The sequence below is a fragment of the Equus asinus genome, chromosome 12, assembly GCF_041296235.1.
Source record: "Equus asinus isolate D_3611 breed Donkey chromosome 12, EquAss-T2T_v2, whole genome shotgun sequence".
NCBI lineage: Eukaryota > Metazoa > Chordata > Mammalia > Perissodactyla > Equidae > Equus > Equus asinus.
The window spans coordinates 1,755,934-1,770,550 of NC_091801.1; the positions used below are offsets into that span (position 1 = coordinate 1,755,934).

Genomic DNA, 14,617 nt, shown 5'->3' on the forward strand with positions numbered 1-14,617 from the left:
GCAGGATGTCCACTTTAGAGGACATGGCAAATGATTTTGAAGATGAACACAGTCTTAAATGAATGAGTCTTCTTCGAATCTGTTCAGCAAGTCAAAAATACTGCCTTATAATCATGACCGGCCCTAGGAGGCAGTAAAATTTATATCACCATGTTCTAAAATCAAAGAATCACCAGCATCTCATAAATAGTATTCTAGGCTAGAAAACCAAAGAGGATTCAACTTCTTCACAATTCTATCTTTACCTCTGCGTGATTTGGAATGTGCCGCTGGACAAGTCATTCATCTTTTCTAACATTAGGTTGTGTTTCTTTAAAACAAAGCTCATATATTTTGCTGCTCTTTATACATTTTTTACTCATTTGGCGACGTTAGTAAAAGTGACATAATTCTAAACACAGGTTAATTTTGCACTTGGGAATTGCCAAACAAAAAGAAAGAACTCCTGCTCCATAAAGGTCTCAATGTGAATAAAGAAGAGTATATTAATATTATGGTGTGAAAAATAACAGGACACTAGATGCACGGGATGCATTAAAGAAGGAAAGGATGGGAACGAGGAGATCTTGCTTTAAACGTTGACTCTATGCTTCCGAAGTGCAGTCTCAAGGTAAAAGTTAAACTTTATGGGAGCTTAGTTCTTTTTCTCTAAAAGGAGCATAACGAACACTTCAGAGCACCTAACAGAGTGCCAGGTACATGGTAGGTGCTAAATAAATGCACGGTTCACCCCCTTGGTGAGCACAATCAGACAGGCAGAGCACCAGGCATGAGCTCACAGGTCTATGAAAAGAAGCTGAAACACTGCCTCTGCAGGAGGCCTGGAGGACAACTTCCGAAATGAGTGGCCAAGATTTCTATTATTATTTTTTAATTAGCTGGTATCTCCATAATACAATCACATCAAAAAATAAATACCTTTTTACAAAACTGAATATTAAAATAGAATGAAAAAAGTATGAGGCCTTTGAAGGGCTCCTAAGTCAGCAATTCATTATTTATCTTTTTGCCTTTTGAATATTCTTTATAGGTTTTTGTTCTTTTTTTAATTCTAGGAATCAGATAAATATGCTCCCCAATATAAACCCTGACAACAGAAGTTGACAGCCTGGTGAGTTTATTTCCACCCTTTTGTGTACACTCAAGTAAACATTTACATACAATTTTTATTTTTTTTGTTTACATCTGCTTTATATACACCCTGAAATATATTTTGGAAATTTTTTAATATCGACAGATAGAAATCTACCAAGAATGACTATAATTTATCATTCACACCAAAAAAGGCTATGTATTAAGACAGTGTTTGCACTACAGTTGTAAGCTGAGACTGTCTGGGAGAAGCGGGAGGCACGGTCACACCAGACCAAGCCCAGACCTGGTAGTTTCCTGGCGCCCTATAAGACGGTCATTTCACAGTCCAGTGGCTACTCTATCAGCGGGTGTTCACTGAGGTTGCTTCTACTTTTAGGCCACTCCAAACAAACAGACAAACAAAAAGAAGCGATGTAATAAATATTCATTTTCTCGTAATTATTTTCCCCGTAAGAGAGAATCCTAAAATCACACTGCTCAGTCAAGAGCTTTGTGCTTTAAAAGAAAAGCATTAATAAGGTGAGATCACATTCTAGAAAGCATTTCACACTCCCTGCAATGATACATGGGAGCACGCATGTCTCCACAAGGAAAATCCCTTCTTATATGGATTGATTTCTCAATCCTTTCTTCTGATTAATTTGCAATTCTTGTGGTAACATCACACGCTTTTGTTTCTAAATATATTTTAAAATTGTTAATTATTTTCTAAATTTTAAGGTATTCATTGTTCCATATGAATGTAAAATTATTTTATCTCATTTACTGGCTAGCCAGATAGTTAGACATCCTTACGGAAATGTTGAAATGCCGAACAGAACGTATTTAAATTCCATGCATATTTAGTAAAAGCTGACCCTTTATGAAATTAAATTTTGTCATCAAATCATAAACGATATGTTATTATTTGCTTTATTTTCTTTAATAATTTTACAGATTACTTCATAGAGACCTTAAATCTGTTATCAAATCACTCATTTTATTTTATCCTTTTTTAAAAAATTATTTTTTTTAGGGCATATTGGCTTATAACATTGTGTAAATTTCAGGTGCACATTATTATATATCAGTTTCTATATAGTCCGCATCATGTTCGTCACCAATAGTCTAGTTTTTATCTGTCACCATACAAATGTGCCCCTTTACCCCTTTCACCCTGCCCCCACCCCGAGGACCTATACTTTTTCTTGTCATTTCCATTTCTAACTATATAATACTTGATTAGAAACAGCTATTGAATTTTGAGTTTATATTATTGACATTTGACATCTGACTATTAAAACATTACTATTAATCATTAAATTATATTGATCTGTTAGCTAGTAATTAAATGAATACTTTTGTTTATGTATGTAATTATAATATGCAAATGAAGAAATTTGGTTACTTTTCCTATATTCATCCCCACTATGTCTTTGTTATTATCTTAATATATTATCTAAAATCTCCCAAACAATGTGAGTGGGTGATGCCAGACGTTTTTGTTCTCATCTAGATTTTATCTGCAATAACTTCAGCATCCTGTTACTTAAAGCATTTCCAATTGGTTTCTGGTAAATCATCTTTATCACATTTAAGTATTTTTCTTCTATTTTCCTTTTGCTCAGAATTTTTCTTAGGCCTTGGTGCCAAATTCCAGAAAACATCTGTTTGCTTTTGTTTCCATAATCCTAAATTTTAGATGCCTTATTTACTTTTTCAGAGTATTTTCATTCTTTAAACACAAGTAGATTCATGCATTAATATAAATTCACAAATAACAAATTTGTTTTTTAAAAATCTCTGCTCATCTTCTGAGAGTGAAATTATGTCTCTGAATTAATCTAATTTTCAGTTTTATGATTCTTATATTATTTGGTGATTTTTTTTTACCCATTTTTTTTTCCTCATCAAGTTTTGCATAGTCTGGAGAGCTAATGGTTAACAAGATGTTTTCTTAGCTGGAGTTTCACATCCCTCACAGGTTTCTTAGAGTTTTGCCCTGGGACTCCTGCTGGTGGAATAGCCACTATCTGGACTATTTCAGATCTCATTGCAGAGAGAAAAAGAAATGTGTTGGAACATACTATGATGCTTAAAACTTATGCTAATACATGACACACATTCTTGCATTTGTATGTCGTTGGCCAGAGTAATTTGCATGGTTGTGCCTGGGCTCACCAGCAGTGGGATATACAATCTCCTGTCAGGTACAAGCACAAATATAGCTGGCAGAAATACTATCTACCCATTGTAAGAACTCATTTGAATACAGATATTGATATATATGTATGCATATATTTTGTCTTTGTTGTTATGATATTTGTGGTAGACAGAATAATGCTCTCCTCCAAAAATGCCTGCTTCCTCATCCCCAGAGCTGTGAACGTACCTTGTTACACAGCAAGTGACAAGGGAGAATGAAAGTTGCAGATGGAATTAAGGTTGCAGACCTTAAAATAAGATTATCGTGGATTACCCAGGTGGACCTATTGTAACCACAAGGGTCTTTCAAATGTGGAAGAAGGAGGCAGAGTGTCAGAGTCAGAGAGAGATTCCAAGATACAATGCTGCTGGCTTTGAAGATGGAAGAAGAAGCTACAAGCCAAGGAATGCAAGAAGCTGCTGGAATCTGGAAAAGGCAAGAAAACAGATTTTCTCCTGTAGACTCCAGAAGGCATGCAGGCCTGCTGACACCTCGATTTCAGCCCAGTGATGCCCACTTCAGAATTCTGACATCCAGGACTGAGAGATAATAAATTTCTTTTGTGAAGCCACTAAGTTTGTGGTAATTTGTTCCAGAAGCAATAGGATTTTGGTACCTGGAAGTGGGGTGCTGCTACACTCAATACGTGAAAAATGAAAAGAGAGAAGAAGAGAAACTAGTAAAAAAGATTTTGGAAAGAAAGACTTCCTTTTTTTTTTTTCGCTTTTTCTCCCCAAATCCCCCCAGTACATAGTTGTGTATTTTAGTTGTGGGTCCAAGAAAGAATTTTTTTACAGCTAACTTTTTATATCATCTAGAATTTATGTTTGTATTTGCAATAAGGTAGAGATATTTTTATTCTCTTCCAAATTGTCAGCTGTTCTAGAAACTTCAAGTTTCTCTCTTTCTCTAGTTACTCTATCTTCAACTTCTTATGTTTTATTTTATTTTCTTTCTTCTCCTCTCTCATGAGCTGACCAAACGATCATATTTGTCAGATCAGACATACATATTTACTAATAATTCAAGGATACAAGCTAGTAGCAGGTACAGGCAGAGCAGGGAGAGGTCTGTGGTATCAATGATGGCTCCTCAGGTCATTATATCATTCGTTAGACATGCGATTTCTAGCCTATAGTACCAGATGAGGTCTCCACATAAGACATGTAGTTACCCCACACAGCAGGAAACATGTAGATTATGAAGTATTTCCAATTTATACCCAGATAGGTGATCTTATCTGATATTGCCCATAAAATTAAACCTCACACATCCTAGGTTTCTTTACCACAAATAATCCTGGTCAAGGCTATCTTTCTAACAGCATTCTGTTGATAAGGACTCTTCCTACCAAATAGCAATAGTTTATTTCCTAAGAGCTCCAAGGAAATCAGGCTGGGTCATCTGCCTTCTTTCTTTCCCTGAAATCACCTCTCCAGTAAAGAGAACTTGATTACAGGGCATTTGTTTTAACCCCTTCTTCCCCACATCCCCAGGAAACTCTTAAGTCTGTTTTGTTTTCTCAGAAATGTCATTCTCTTGATACAGTATAGTCAAAGTTGGATAAACACAATGGCATTTCAGGTAGAGAAATAGAAATTCCTATTCAAATTACTATTTGTTACATGAATTTAGTTTGAATTACCTCTAAGATGACAAAAGTAAATCCTGGCAATTCTGTTTCAGATGAACTAAAGAATGACATTTTTAGACATTGTTATCATCTCTAAGGCTGACAGCATCCTGACACCATAGTACTACCATCTCCCCTTATCTGACTCTCATGCAAGCCCGTTCAGGAAATATTTATAAACCTCTCAGCCATTCGAGGCACAAAACTGTGCTAAAAAAGCCCACGTTCTTACACCACAATTAGTTTTCCTACATGGTACACAATTGTTAAATATTTCCTGCTTCCTAAATATTGTCCCATCCCCCAACCTTACTAGGTACTTTCATGCTTGTATGTGATTTCTTCATTTCTCACCACTGATGCACAATAATTCAAAGTTTGTGTTTTCTTAAACCTCAGCACATTGGCATCCGCATCATTAGGCTAAACCCTGAATGCATTTTATGCGTCTTACTGCACACCCGTGTAAATAAACCAGCGTTCTCTGAAGTAAGGTGTATGCTCCTCTGGTTAGGTAGGCAAGATCATCCAAAGTGGTATGGAAAGAAAGTATTAGAATTTTCTTTTGTATTTGCTTGAATCTTATACTTTAAAATTATCTCCTTTGTGTTTTATTATGATCATCATATGTGAGGATACATTAACAGAATGGCACATGTACATTATATATGACTAAATATACATTTATTGTACATCTTCAAAAATGATTTATTAATAAAATTGTGCTTTCAAAAGAGTTTGAAGACCACTGCACCAAATTATTCATATTTCTTCAAAAAATTTAAATATGTGGGGCCAGCCCCAGTGGCCTAGTGGGTAAGTTTGGTGTGCTCCACTTCGGTGGCCCAGGTTCAGTTCCCAGGTGCAGACCTACACCACCTGTCTGTTAGTGGCCACACTGTGACAGAGGCTCACATACAGAAAGAGGAAGATCGGCAGTGGATGTTAGCTCAGGGCAAATCTTCCTCAGCAAAAAACCAAAACAAACAAAAATTTAAATATGTGAACAATCCTAAGGTTTTCCTGCTGAAACATTTTTTTTGTCCAAAACACTTCAAGAATTATGAACGACTTTTTATCTGTTATTGTATTTGGAATAAATTATTTCCTAAAGAGGTTGCAACGAGTATTTTTCATAAAAGTTATATATAATTGGTATATCAATGTTTCATTGATTTTTTCTCCCTTAGAACTCCAAAACTTCTTAACATATCTCTATACTAAAACCACTCCTCTAAACAAATGAAAATTACATTGTTACAAAATCTTTTATCTATATTTTTATTTATTTTTTAAATCTTTAATTCCATAAATAGGGAGTATATTAGTGTAGCAACGTATTACATGCAAAGCAGAATGAGTTTGTCTCTCAGGGCTATTCATACATAGGTTAAATGGAAAAATCTCAAGGCTTCGTAGTATATAGCTGAGGCGAGACTTGGTTTCCATGCTGTCCTCTGACACAGGTTAGGCATATGTCCTCAGTTAAATCTTTTACTCTCTCTAAGCTTCCACTTTCTCCTCTATGAAATGAGAAGCCTGGGTGAGACCAAGGGCTTTGGACAGAATTAGGTCCAAATTCTGGCTCCACTGCTTACAAACTCCTGTGTATTTGTGCAAGTGACGTATGCTTTATAAGCCTTAGTTTCCTCTTCTGTAAAACGGATTTAATAAACTTCACTCAAAGATTTTCATGAGGAGTAAATGAAATAATGCAAATAAGGCAACTTGATTGAGTAAACAATCACTAAGTGTTAGCTATTATAATCACTAATACGCAGATTTTTATTAAATTAGCCAAATCTAAAATTCTGTGACTATTCATTTCTAACCGTGTCGGGCATTTTTCTCAGTGTTTTCACCTGTGTCAGAATATTCCTCTCTTAAAGCCTTTCCCTTACAGCTAGAATGTAACCCTGCACCTTATCATGCTGGGTGAATCCTACATCTTCTCCCCTCTGAGGACCTCTTCAGACTTCCCTCTTTACTCCCCCCTCATGACTGCTTCCGTCTCCTTTCTGACGTTCACGCCACATCATCTGCTTCTCAGAACTTTTGCGCCTGCTCTTCCTTCAATTTAGAATGCTCATCTCCAGATCTTCACACTACTCATTGGCTCTTTTTCAACATGCAGGTCTTACCTCAAGTGTTACCCTCTCGGAGAGGAAGAGAACCCCACAGCTAAAGAAGTACCTCTAAGCAATCTCTAGTCTATCACCTGTTGTTATTTTCCCCTCACTCATCTAAAATAATCACTGCGTATGGTCTATGTCTTCTCTCCTCAGAATATGAAATGACGGGATTACATTCTTTTCAGGTGTCAGTCTCCTAGCAACTGGAAGAGTGCCTGGATAATGTGGGTGCTCAAAATTATTTGTTAACTGACTGATGGATGGATGAATTTGGACATCCTTTACTCAATCCCAATTTGAAAATACAGAAGTTGGCAAAAAATGTTTTTCTCATTTTCCCTTGAATTACTCCTCCTGACCAGGTGACAAGAACTTTTTCTCCCAGAAGTTACATGTACTCACCTTCTGAGTGGGATGCTGACCACACTCTGCAAAAGTATATAGGTAGCATCTCAGTCACGAAAGACTTTCGCAAACTACCAAATTCTATTTTATTGCTCTTGGTCCATTTTGAGTTTTAAGCCCCTTGGCAAGATCTTGCCCCATTTTTCCATGTAAATTATAATCTCATTTCATGATGTGTCTTCTCTTGAGTCCTAATTCCTGTTCTTCAATTATGCACTCCTGATTCCTGTGTCTAACCTCTCTGATTCACCAGCTGAGTACATGCCTTCTCCCCATTCACCTTCTGACCCAATGTGCTTTCAAGTCTCAGGTCAAAACCTCCATTCCCAAGTGCTTTAGGTCTAAATTCCTACAGAGATCATTTGTACGAACATTTGTTAATTTATCTTTAGACATCTGTTACTTTTTTCATATCTGTCTCATTTTACTAACTCCAATAAAATATCAATACATAGTGTTCTTGTAAAGATTGAAAGAGCCTATTGGAAAGATCTAGAACAATAGCATAGCACAGCATACAACATAAAGGACTCAGCAGCCACAGAAATATCATCTCTGTTCTTATTTGATGTTACCATTCTTTCTCTTATATAATTTTCTAATTTTTCAGGCAACATATACTTAAAGAGTAAACTATTAAATGTTTACATAGAAGTGCAATTCCTCCTTCAAGAGGTCTATGTAAGGGGCTGGTCCTGTGGCAGAGTGGTTAAGTCCGTGCACTCTGCTTCCGCAGCCCAGGGTTTCGCCAGTTCGAACCCTGGGTGCGGACATGGCACCAATCATCAGGCCACATTGAAGGGACGTCCCACATGCCACAACTAGAAGCATCCACAACTAAACTGTACAACTATGTATTGGGGGGATTGGGGGAGAAAAAACAGAAAAAAAAAAAACAAAGATTGGCAAGGTTGTTAGCTCAGATGCCAATTTAAAAAAAAAAGAGAGATCTATGTATCTCTTACCAACATCTTCCTAGTAGATCCAAGGCCTGAAATATATGGGCGTAGGATCATGAATGTGTTTCCTACAAGAAGATCAGCAAAGCATTAGGGAAGGAATTCATTCTTCCTGTGGAATAGATCTTGAAAATTTCAACTCAAGTTTAACTTCTAATGTATGGTTAACTATAAGCAATTTTGTGGAAGTTTGTATGTGCAAAAGCATTTAAAAAATAAAGGATGAAAGTTTTGTCTTGCATGTTATAATGCATTTCATTGTTTTCTTTAAGATTTTGGAATGGTTTCTAAACTAAGATTTCAATCTAATAGGGCTTAATTCAGTCTCTGTGATGTAACCTCCTAAGAATCTGTGTAACACCTACACTGAATATAAGACTGACTGACAGTGAATTCTAGGCCTTTGGAAAAGATGGCCGTTGTGAACTTTCTCAGTGGATTTATTGATATGCAAATATTTCTAGGTCATTTTCTAATAAATCTTGGTGAATGTTTATTTGGCATAGTCTATTGAGGGTAATTTTGATTATTGATTTGTCTAACTCTTTGCTTAATACTTGAAATATACCAAATTCTTTCTACTTACTTCTTTGTGTCTTAACAGATACCACATAGTATACTCTAGGGCATTGATTATGTTCTGGAAATATATAACTAAACTATAAGCTATTTCTAAAAGATTTGTCAGGGGATTTTTAAAGTGCACTAATTTTTTTAAACATCTGTCTTTGTTTCTGCCATATCTTGCATATATGATGTTCTTATAACAATATTATCCAAAAATAATTCTAAAACTTACCATATAGCTTCTTTAAACACATAAATATTCTTATTCCTAAATGTGCCTTGAAATTCCTTTTAGTAGAAGATTTCTAAATGTTAAGAATAAAAGAATAATCATGAAAAGCATATTCATTTTATGTCCTAATTTGGTAATTTTTACTTTTCTAAGAACTCCTCAGAAAATCTTGCATTTTTGCCAGGTGTGTGACTCAGGGTAGCACTTGCTAGTTGCTATAACAAACCAAAATCTTGGTTGCTTAATTCAACAAATGTTTATTTGTCACTTTCACAAAGTCTAATACAGATGTTCCTGGCTGAACTATTCTGGCCAGTTCCATCCAAGAAATCGGATGCCATGGACCAGGTTCCCACCATCAAATAATTCTGCTGTCCTGGAGCATTTCACTTCCAAAGAGTGGGTGAGATCATGGAAGATCATGTTTCATGGCCAGGCTATAATAATTTCCCTCTATTCTATTAACCAGAGCCAGTTGCACGGATCCAACCTAAGTGCAAGAGAGGCTGGGGAATTTAACCTTCCTCTGTGCTCAGGAAGAGACAAGGGAGATTGTCGAACCTCTACTCAATCTCTGCCATTAGTAACAGCAGTCTAGAACACGATAGAGAAGTGAATATTGACAACAAGAACCAAATTCCTCAGCGACAGTTTCTTTTACTAAAACTGTCCTTATTAGGATCTTGGTTCAAGGAATCAGATTTTTAAATGTAATATTTTTAATATTTGTGTATAACTGAAAATAGAAAAAATTTTATTGAATTACTTAAAAGACACATTTTACTCAACCAAATGCCTTCTTAAAAATTGAGTGAAAGCAAATATTTAGCAATTGCCCAAGAGGCAACATCAGAAATGCTGTAGAAAATACTATGGCACAATACAAAACAGAGGAATTGCGGCATAAATATTCATTTTAATTATTATACTTCACTGGCTGTGTAACACAGCGGATATAGCTGCCATATACACATTGATGGGACACAGTGTTGCCTACATTCTGATTTTCCTTTTCATGAATTATTTTATAAGGGATTAGTATTTTATATGGGATTAGTTTTGCCAAATAATACAAATAACCAAAAGATAAAAATACTATACTTTGAAAATGTCTTTGGAATTATCAGAGGCTGTAACCTGGAATTAATCAGATGCAAACTATTGTAATTTTTAACAATTAAGCAAGGTTTTGCAATATACATATTAAAACATCAGAAAATACAAAGTAATTATAAGTTTATAAAATTACATTTGTGTATACATAGATCTGGTGACTCTCTAAAAATATTGAAGCATAGCGTTTACAGAGAAAACTTGGCCTGAAGTTTTTATGTGAACTAATTCTAAACATAAGTTTAAGAAATATGGGGTTTCATTAATCTTTGGGTTGGTTTGAACTTGATATCTGATTAATATTGTATTGTTTGCTAAACCAGCAAAGCACTCTGGCATGGCTTGGTAATTTCCTATTGGCCAAAAATTTATAACAATTTCCCTTATTTACAGGCAATTACAATTTTGAAGCATACAAAGCATTTTCTAAGTGAAGATAATACATACTATAACTTTACACGACCTGTCATTCAAATTCCTTGCTGAAAATGAATTTGTGATTAAGACATCATATAACTACAAGATTGCATAATTAAACATTATGAAAGTTAAGCACTAAAACTGAACTAATTACTTTTATCAAAATGCTTCGTATCCAAGCAAGCAAGAGACGCATGATGAATTCTGCTTGTGATAATGCCTTAAAGCCAAAATTCTGCCTGGCTGCATTTCAAGTTATGTTATTTTTAGTCAGAGTAAGCTACCTATTTCAATATCATCTGGGTGACTGGTGGCTTTGCCTAAATCCATTAAGCTGATACTGCTATAATTCTGAGTCAGTAGGAGTATTGGTCATTAATCATCATCTTTAGGAAAATCTAGTTTCCAATAAGACTTGCTTTTTTCTCTTGAAAAAAAAAAAATACCAGCCAATATTTAAACCCATTCATTAAAGAAATATGTAAGCATTGTCTTTCTTCATTATTGAAATAATTCATCCCTCTACTTCTAAATCAGATACCTGATGGAGTTATATATACTTTCAATTTATAACCTATTTACTGTAAAAAAAGAGTCTGATTTCAGGTGAATATGCAATCATAACTAAAATTTGATTAAAGTAGAAGCAATGGAAGGTAGGGAAAGAAAGGAAGAAACAATAACATGACTTTACCTAAGTAAAGGAAGCTACCACAATTAAAAGTAAAGCTGACATCGTTCTTTCTGGAAATCTAGGAAAAGTGGAACATGTCATGGATGGCACTGCCTATAAAAAGGAAGCATACCATTTCACACAAAAAAGATAAACTTGTTCTAGAAATCTAATGAAAAATGAACGTATGTAAATTGAACTTAAATCGTTAAGAATTTTGCTGCGTAAAAGTTTTGCAATGTTAATCAGGGGATAGACTGTTGATAGGTAAGAGCATCAGGAAATGGTGAGTACTTATTTGTGGACAAGTAATCTATCATGTAACAAAGAGCTATTGTTGAATTGACTGATTTTCCATGTCATCAATGTTTATAAAATCATTGGTTCTTTTCTACCTATCATAATCTTCAAAAAAATCCACCTTGGGGGCACTGTCAATAGTACCCCTACACCAGAAAACTAACCCGGACTTTATGAAGGTATTTGGAAATCAGTGGGTTTGTGAACAAATATTTAGAAATATTTCCTATTTATCCAGGAAGAACCTAGGTGCTATGAGTATTTCTTGTCCTAAAGAAATTTATTAATTAGTGGGATAAGACATAAACAATGATTGAACTGGAAATTGTATAATAGTAGTTACAAATAAGCAATATGTAAACATAATAAAAGAGTGATATTCAGCAAGGGATTCTTTGTGTATTTTATATGCGTGTCAGTGTGTCAAAGGCTGAACATGATCTAAAGTTGTCAGTGCAACTTTAAAGAGAAGGAGGACTCCATAATGTCCTGTCGTTCACTAAGCACACGCTGTGAACAAACTGGTTATATTGCCTTTTGAGTTCAAAGTTTATTAGAAAAAGCAGATGTGTAGAGATTAAAAAAAACACTGTAATATGTGTAGCAAGAGGAACGTTTATAAGAAAAATTTTCCTGGAAACAGGGAAATTCAAATATTTAGAATTTAGAAGTACAAATAATGGTTTTGCAGCTGGTAAAGGCGAGAAAAGCCATTCCAGACAAAGGCAGTGGAATGGGCAAAGGACTCAGAAGCAAGAACCAACATGGCATTTTCAGGAAATTATACTTGGCTCAACATTGCTGGAGAGTGAAATGGTGAGAATTAAGGAAGAAGTAGCTGTTGGAGCCCACCTTGCCCTGAATCTCGTAAGCCATCTTCAGAACTTTCAACTTTTCTGTGCAGTTTCGAGCTTCCCCATCAGTGGGTAACAAAGGGTTAAGGTGTGCAGAAATACTGGTCTCCTTGGTTCTGCTGCACCTGGATGGGGCTGAGATGTGTGGAGGCCGACGGGCCGTAACTTTGATGGGAGCAAAGTAGCCTCCTCTATTTAACCCAAATTTTAAAAAAATATTGTAATTTTGGTGTGCTTCGTGATGAAGACATTAAGAAGCCCTGCTATAAATGATGGGCGTCAATAAACGTTTTCAGGTAGGGGAAAACTAACAGATTTGCATTTCAGAAATTTTAATTAGGGGAAAATATGAATAATGGATTAGAAAGGATAAAGCCAGGGACGGGGAGACTAATAAGTGGCAACTGAAAATTCTAAGTAAAAGATGATTAAATCATGAACTAAGACACAGTGTTGGATAGAAAAATGAGGAAAGAAGTCTAAGGGATATTTAGGATTTGGTAGTATTACAACTTTGCTCAACCCCAGGAGTGTACATGGAATACAACAGAATACAATCAAATGGTGTGCTCTGGTGTTCAACACAGCAGCCCAGAGGATGTATGAATTAGTGCAGTGCCAGAGGAAATGCTGATAGCTTCTTCAGGAGGCAGGGCAGTGAAAAACTTAACATTCTTGGCCTCTTTCTGCCTTGTCGTCTATTCCTCGCCTGGGGCAGAGGTTGATTTTAGCGAATTGTGATACCGAGTTCTAACGTTTCCTCTCCACCTTCCCTTGGGATCAGGCTTGTCTGCCGAAAAGGTGTTTCTTCCCGTCTCTCCATAAGAGAGGGAAGCCCTACCTCTGTCTCCAGTGGGAGGAGACCTTTGGTGGTCCAGCATGGCCAGTGACTACTGGGGAAATTTGGGTTTCAGAATTAGGACTTCCACTAGTCTGCAGATATAAGCTACATTCTCCAATTTCTGTTTGATCAATAATAAACGTGCTATTTTGATCTCTCTTCTACTCTACTCTTTCATCTTATTTTTCCATTTGGTTTAGGAATCAGGCAAATAAAAAGAATGTTACGTATTGGGTTCCTTCAAATTCCCATAGATGGCATTGAGGACTGAGGAGAAAGGGGCTCCATTTATCAAAAGGAGACACATGGGAGGAAGAGAATTCTGGAGGAGTAGAAGGAAGGTAAGTTCCCAATTGAATATGTTGAGAATCAGGTGTTTTGAGACATCTAGATGGAGAGAAGCTCAGGTTTCAGGAAAAGGGATAATAGAGATAGATATATATATAAAAGAAAATAAATTATTATAAACATACACTAGGACAAGATTTTGACAGCAACAGGAAGAGCAGGAGACAGCTTTAGATTTCAAGCAGTGCTCAAATAAACAACCTAACTTTACACCTCAAGCAAGTAAAAGAAAGCAAACTAAGCCTACAGTTAATAGAAGGAAGTAAATAAAGATCAGAGAGGAAATAAGTGAAAAAAAGACTAAAAAGACAATAGAACTGATCAATGAAATTAAGAGCTGGTTCTTTGAAAAGGTAAATAGACAAATCTTTATCTAGACTTACCAAGAAAAAAAAGGTACTCAAATAAATAAAATCAGAAATAAAATAGGAGACGTTACAACTGATACTATAGATAAGGATTAAAGAACTATTATGAACAATTACATGCCAAAATATTGGACAATCTAGAAGAAATGGATAAATTCCTAGAAAGAGACAACCTACCATGACTGAATCATGAAGAAATAAAAAATCTGAACAGACCAATTACTGGGAAGAAGATTGAATCAGTAATCAAAAACCTCTCAACAAACAAAAGTACAGGACCACAAGGCTTCACTGGTGAACTTTACCAAATATTTAAATAAGAATTGATGCCAATCCTTCTCAAACTTTTTCAAAAAATAGAAGAGGAGGAAACACTTTGAAACACGTTTTACAAGACCAGGATTACACTGATGACAAAACCAGATGAGGACACTACAAGAAAAGAAAATTACGGGCCAATATCCCTAATAAACATAGATGCAAAAATCCTCA

At 35.6% G+C, this 14,617-nt stretch overlaps 1 protein-coding gene across 1 annotated transcript in view; it reads right to left on the bottom strand.

Moving 5' to 3' along the window:
- CNBD1 (cyclic nucleotide binding domain containing 1) overlaps nt 1-14,617 on the bottom strand; it is a 391,920-nt gene that overhangs the window by 54,089 nt on the left and 323,214 nt on the right. Inside the window, exons 13-14 of the mRNA XM_070480954.1 lie at nt 12,567-12,759; nt 7,688-7,799 (exon numbers count right to left, since the gene is read on the bottom strand). Of these exons, the coding sequence (XP_070337055.1) occupies nt 7,688-7,799; nt 12,567-12,759 (305 nt within the window). The remainder of the gene's footprint in view (nt 1-7,687; nt 7,800-12,566; nt 12,760-14,617) is intronic.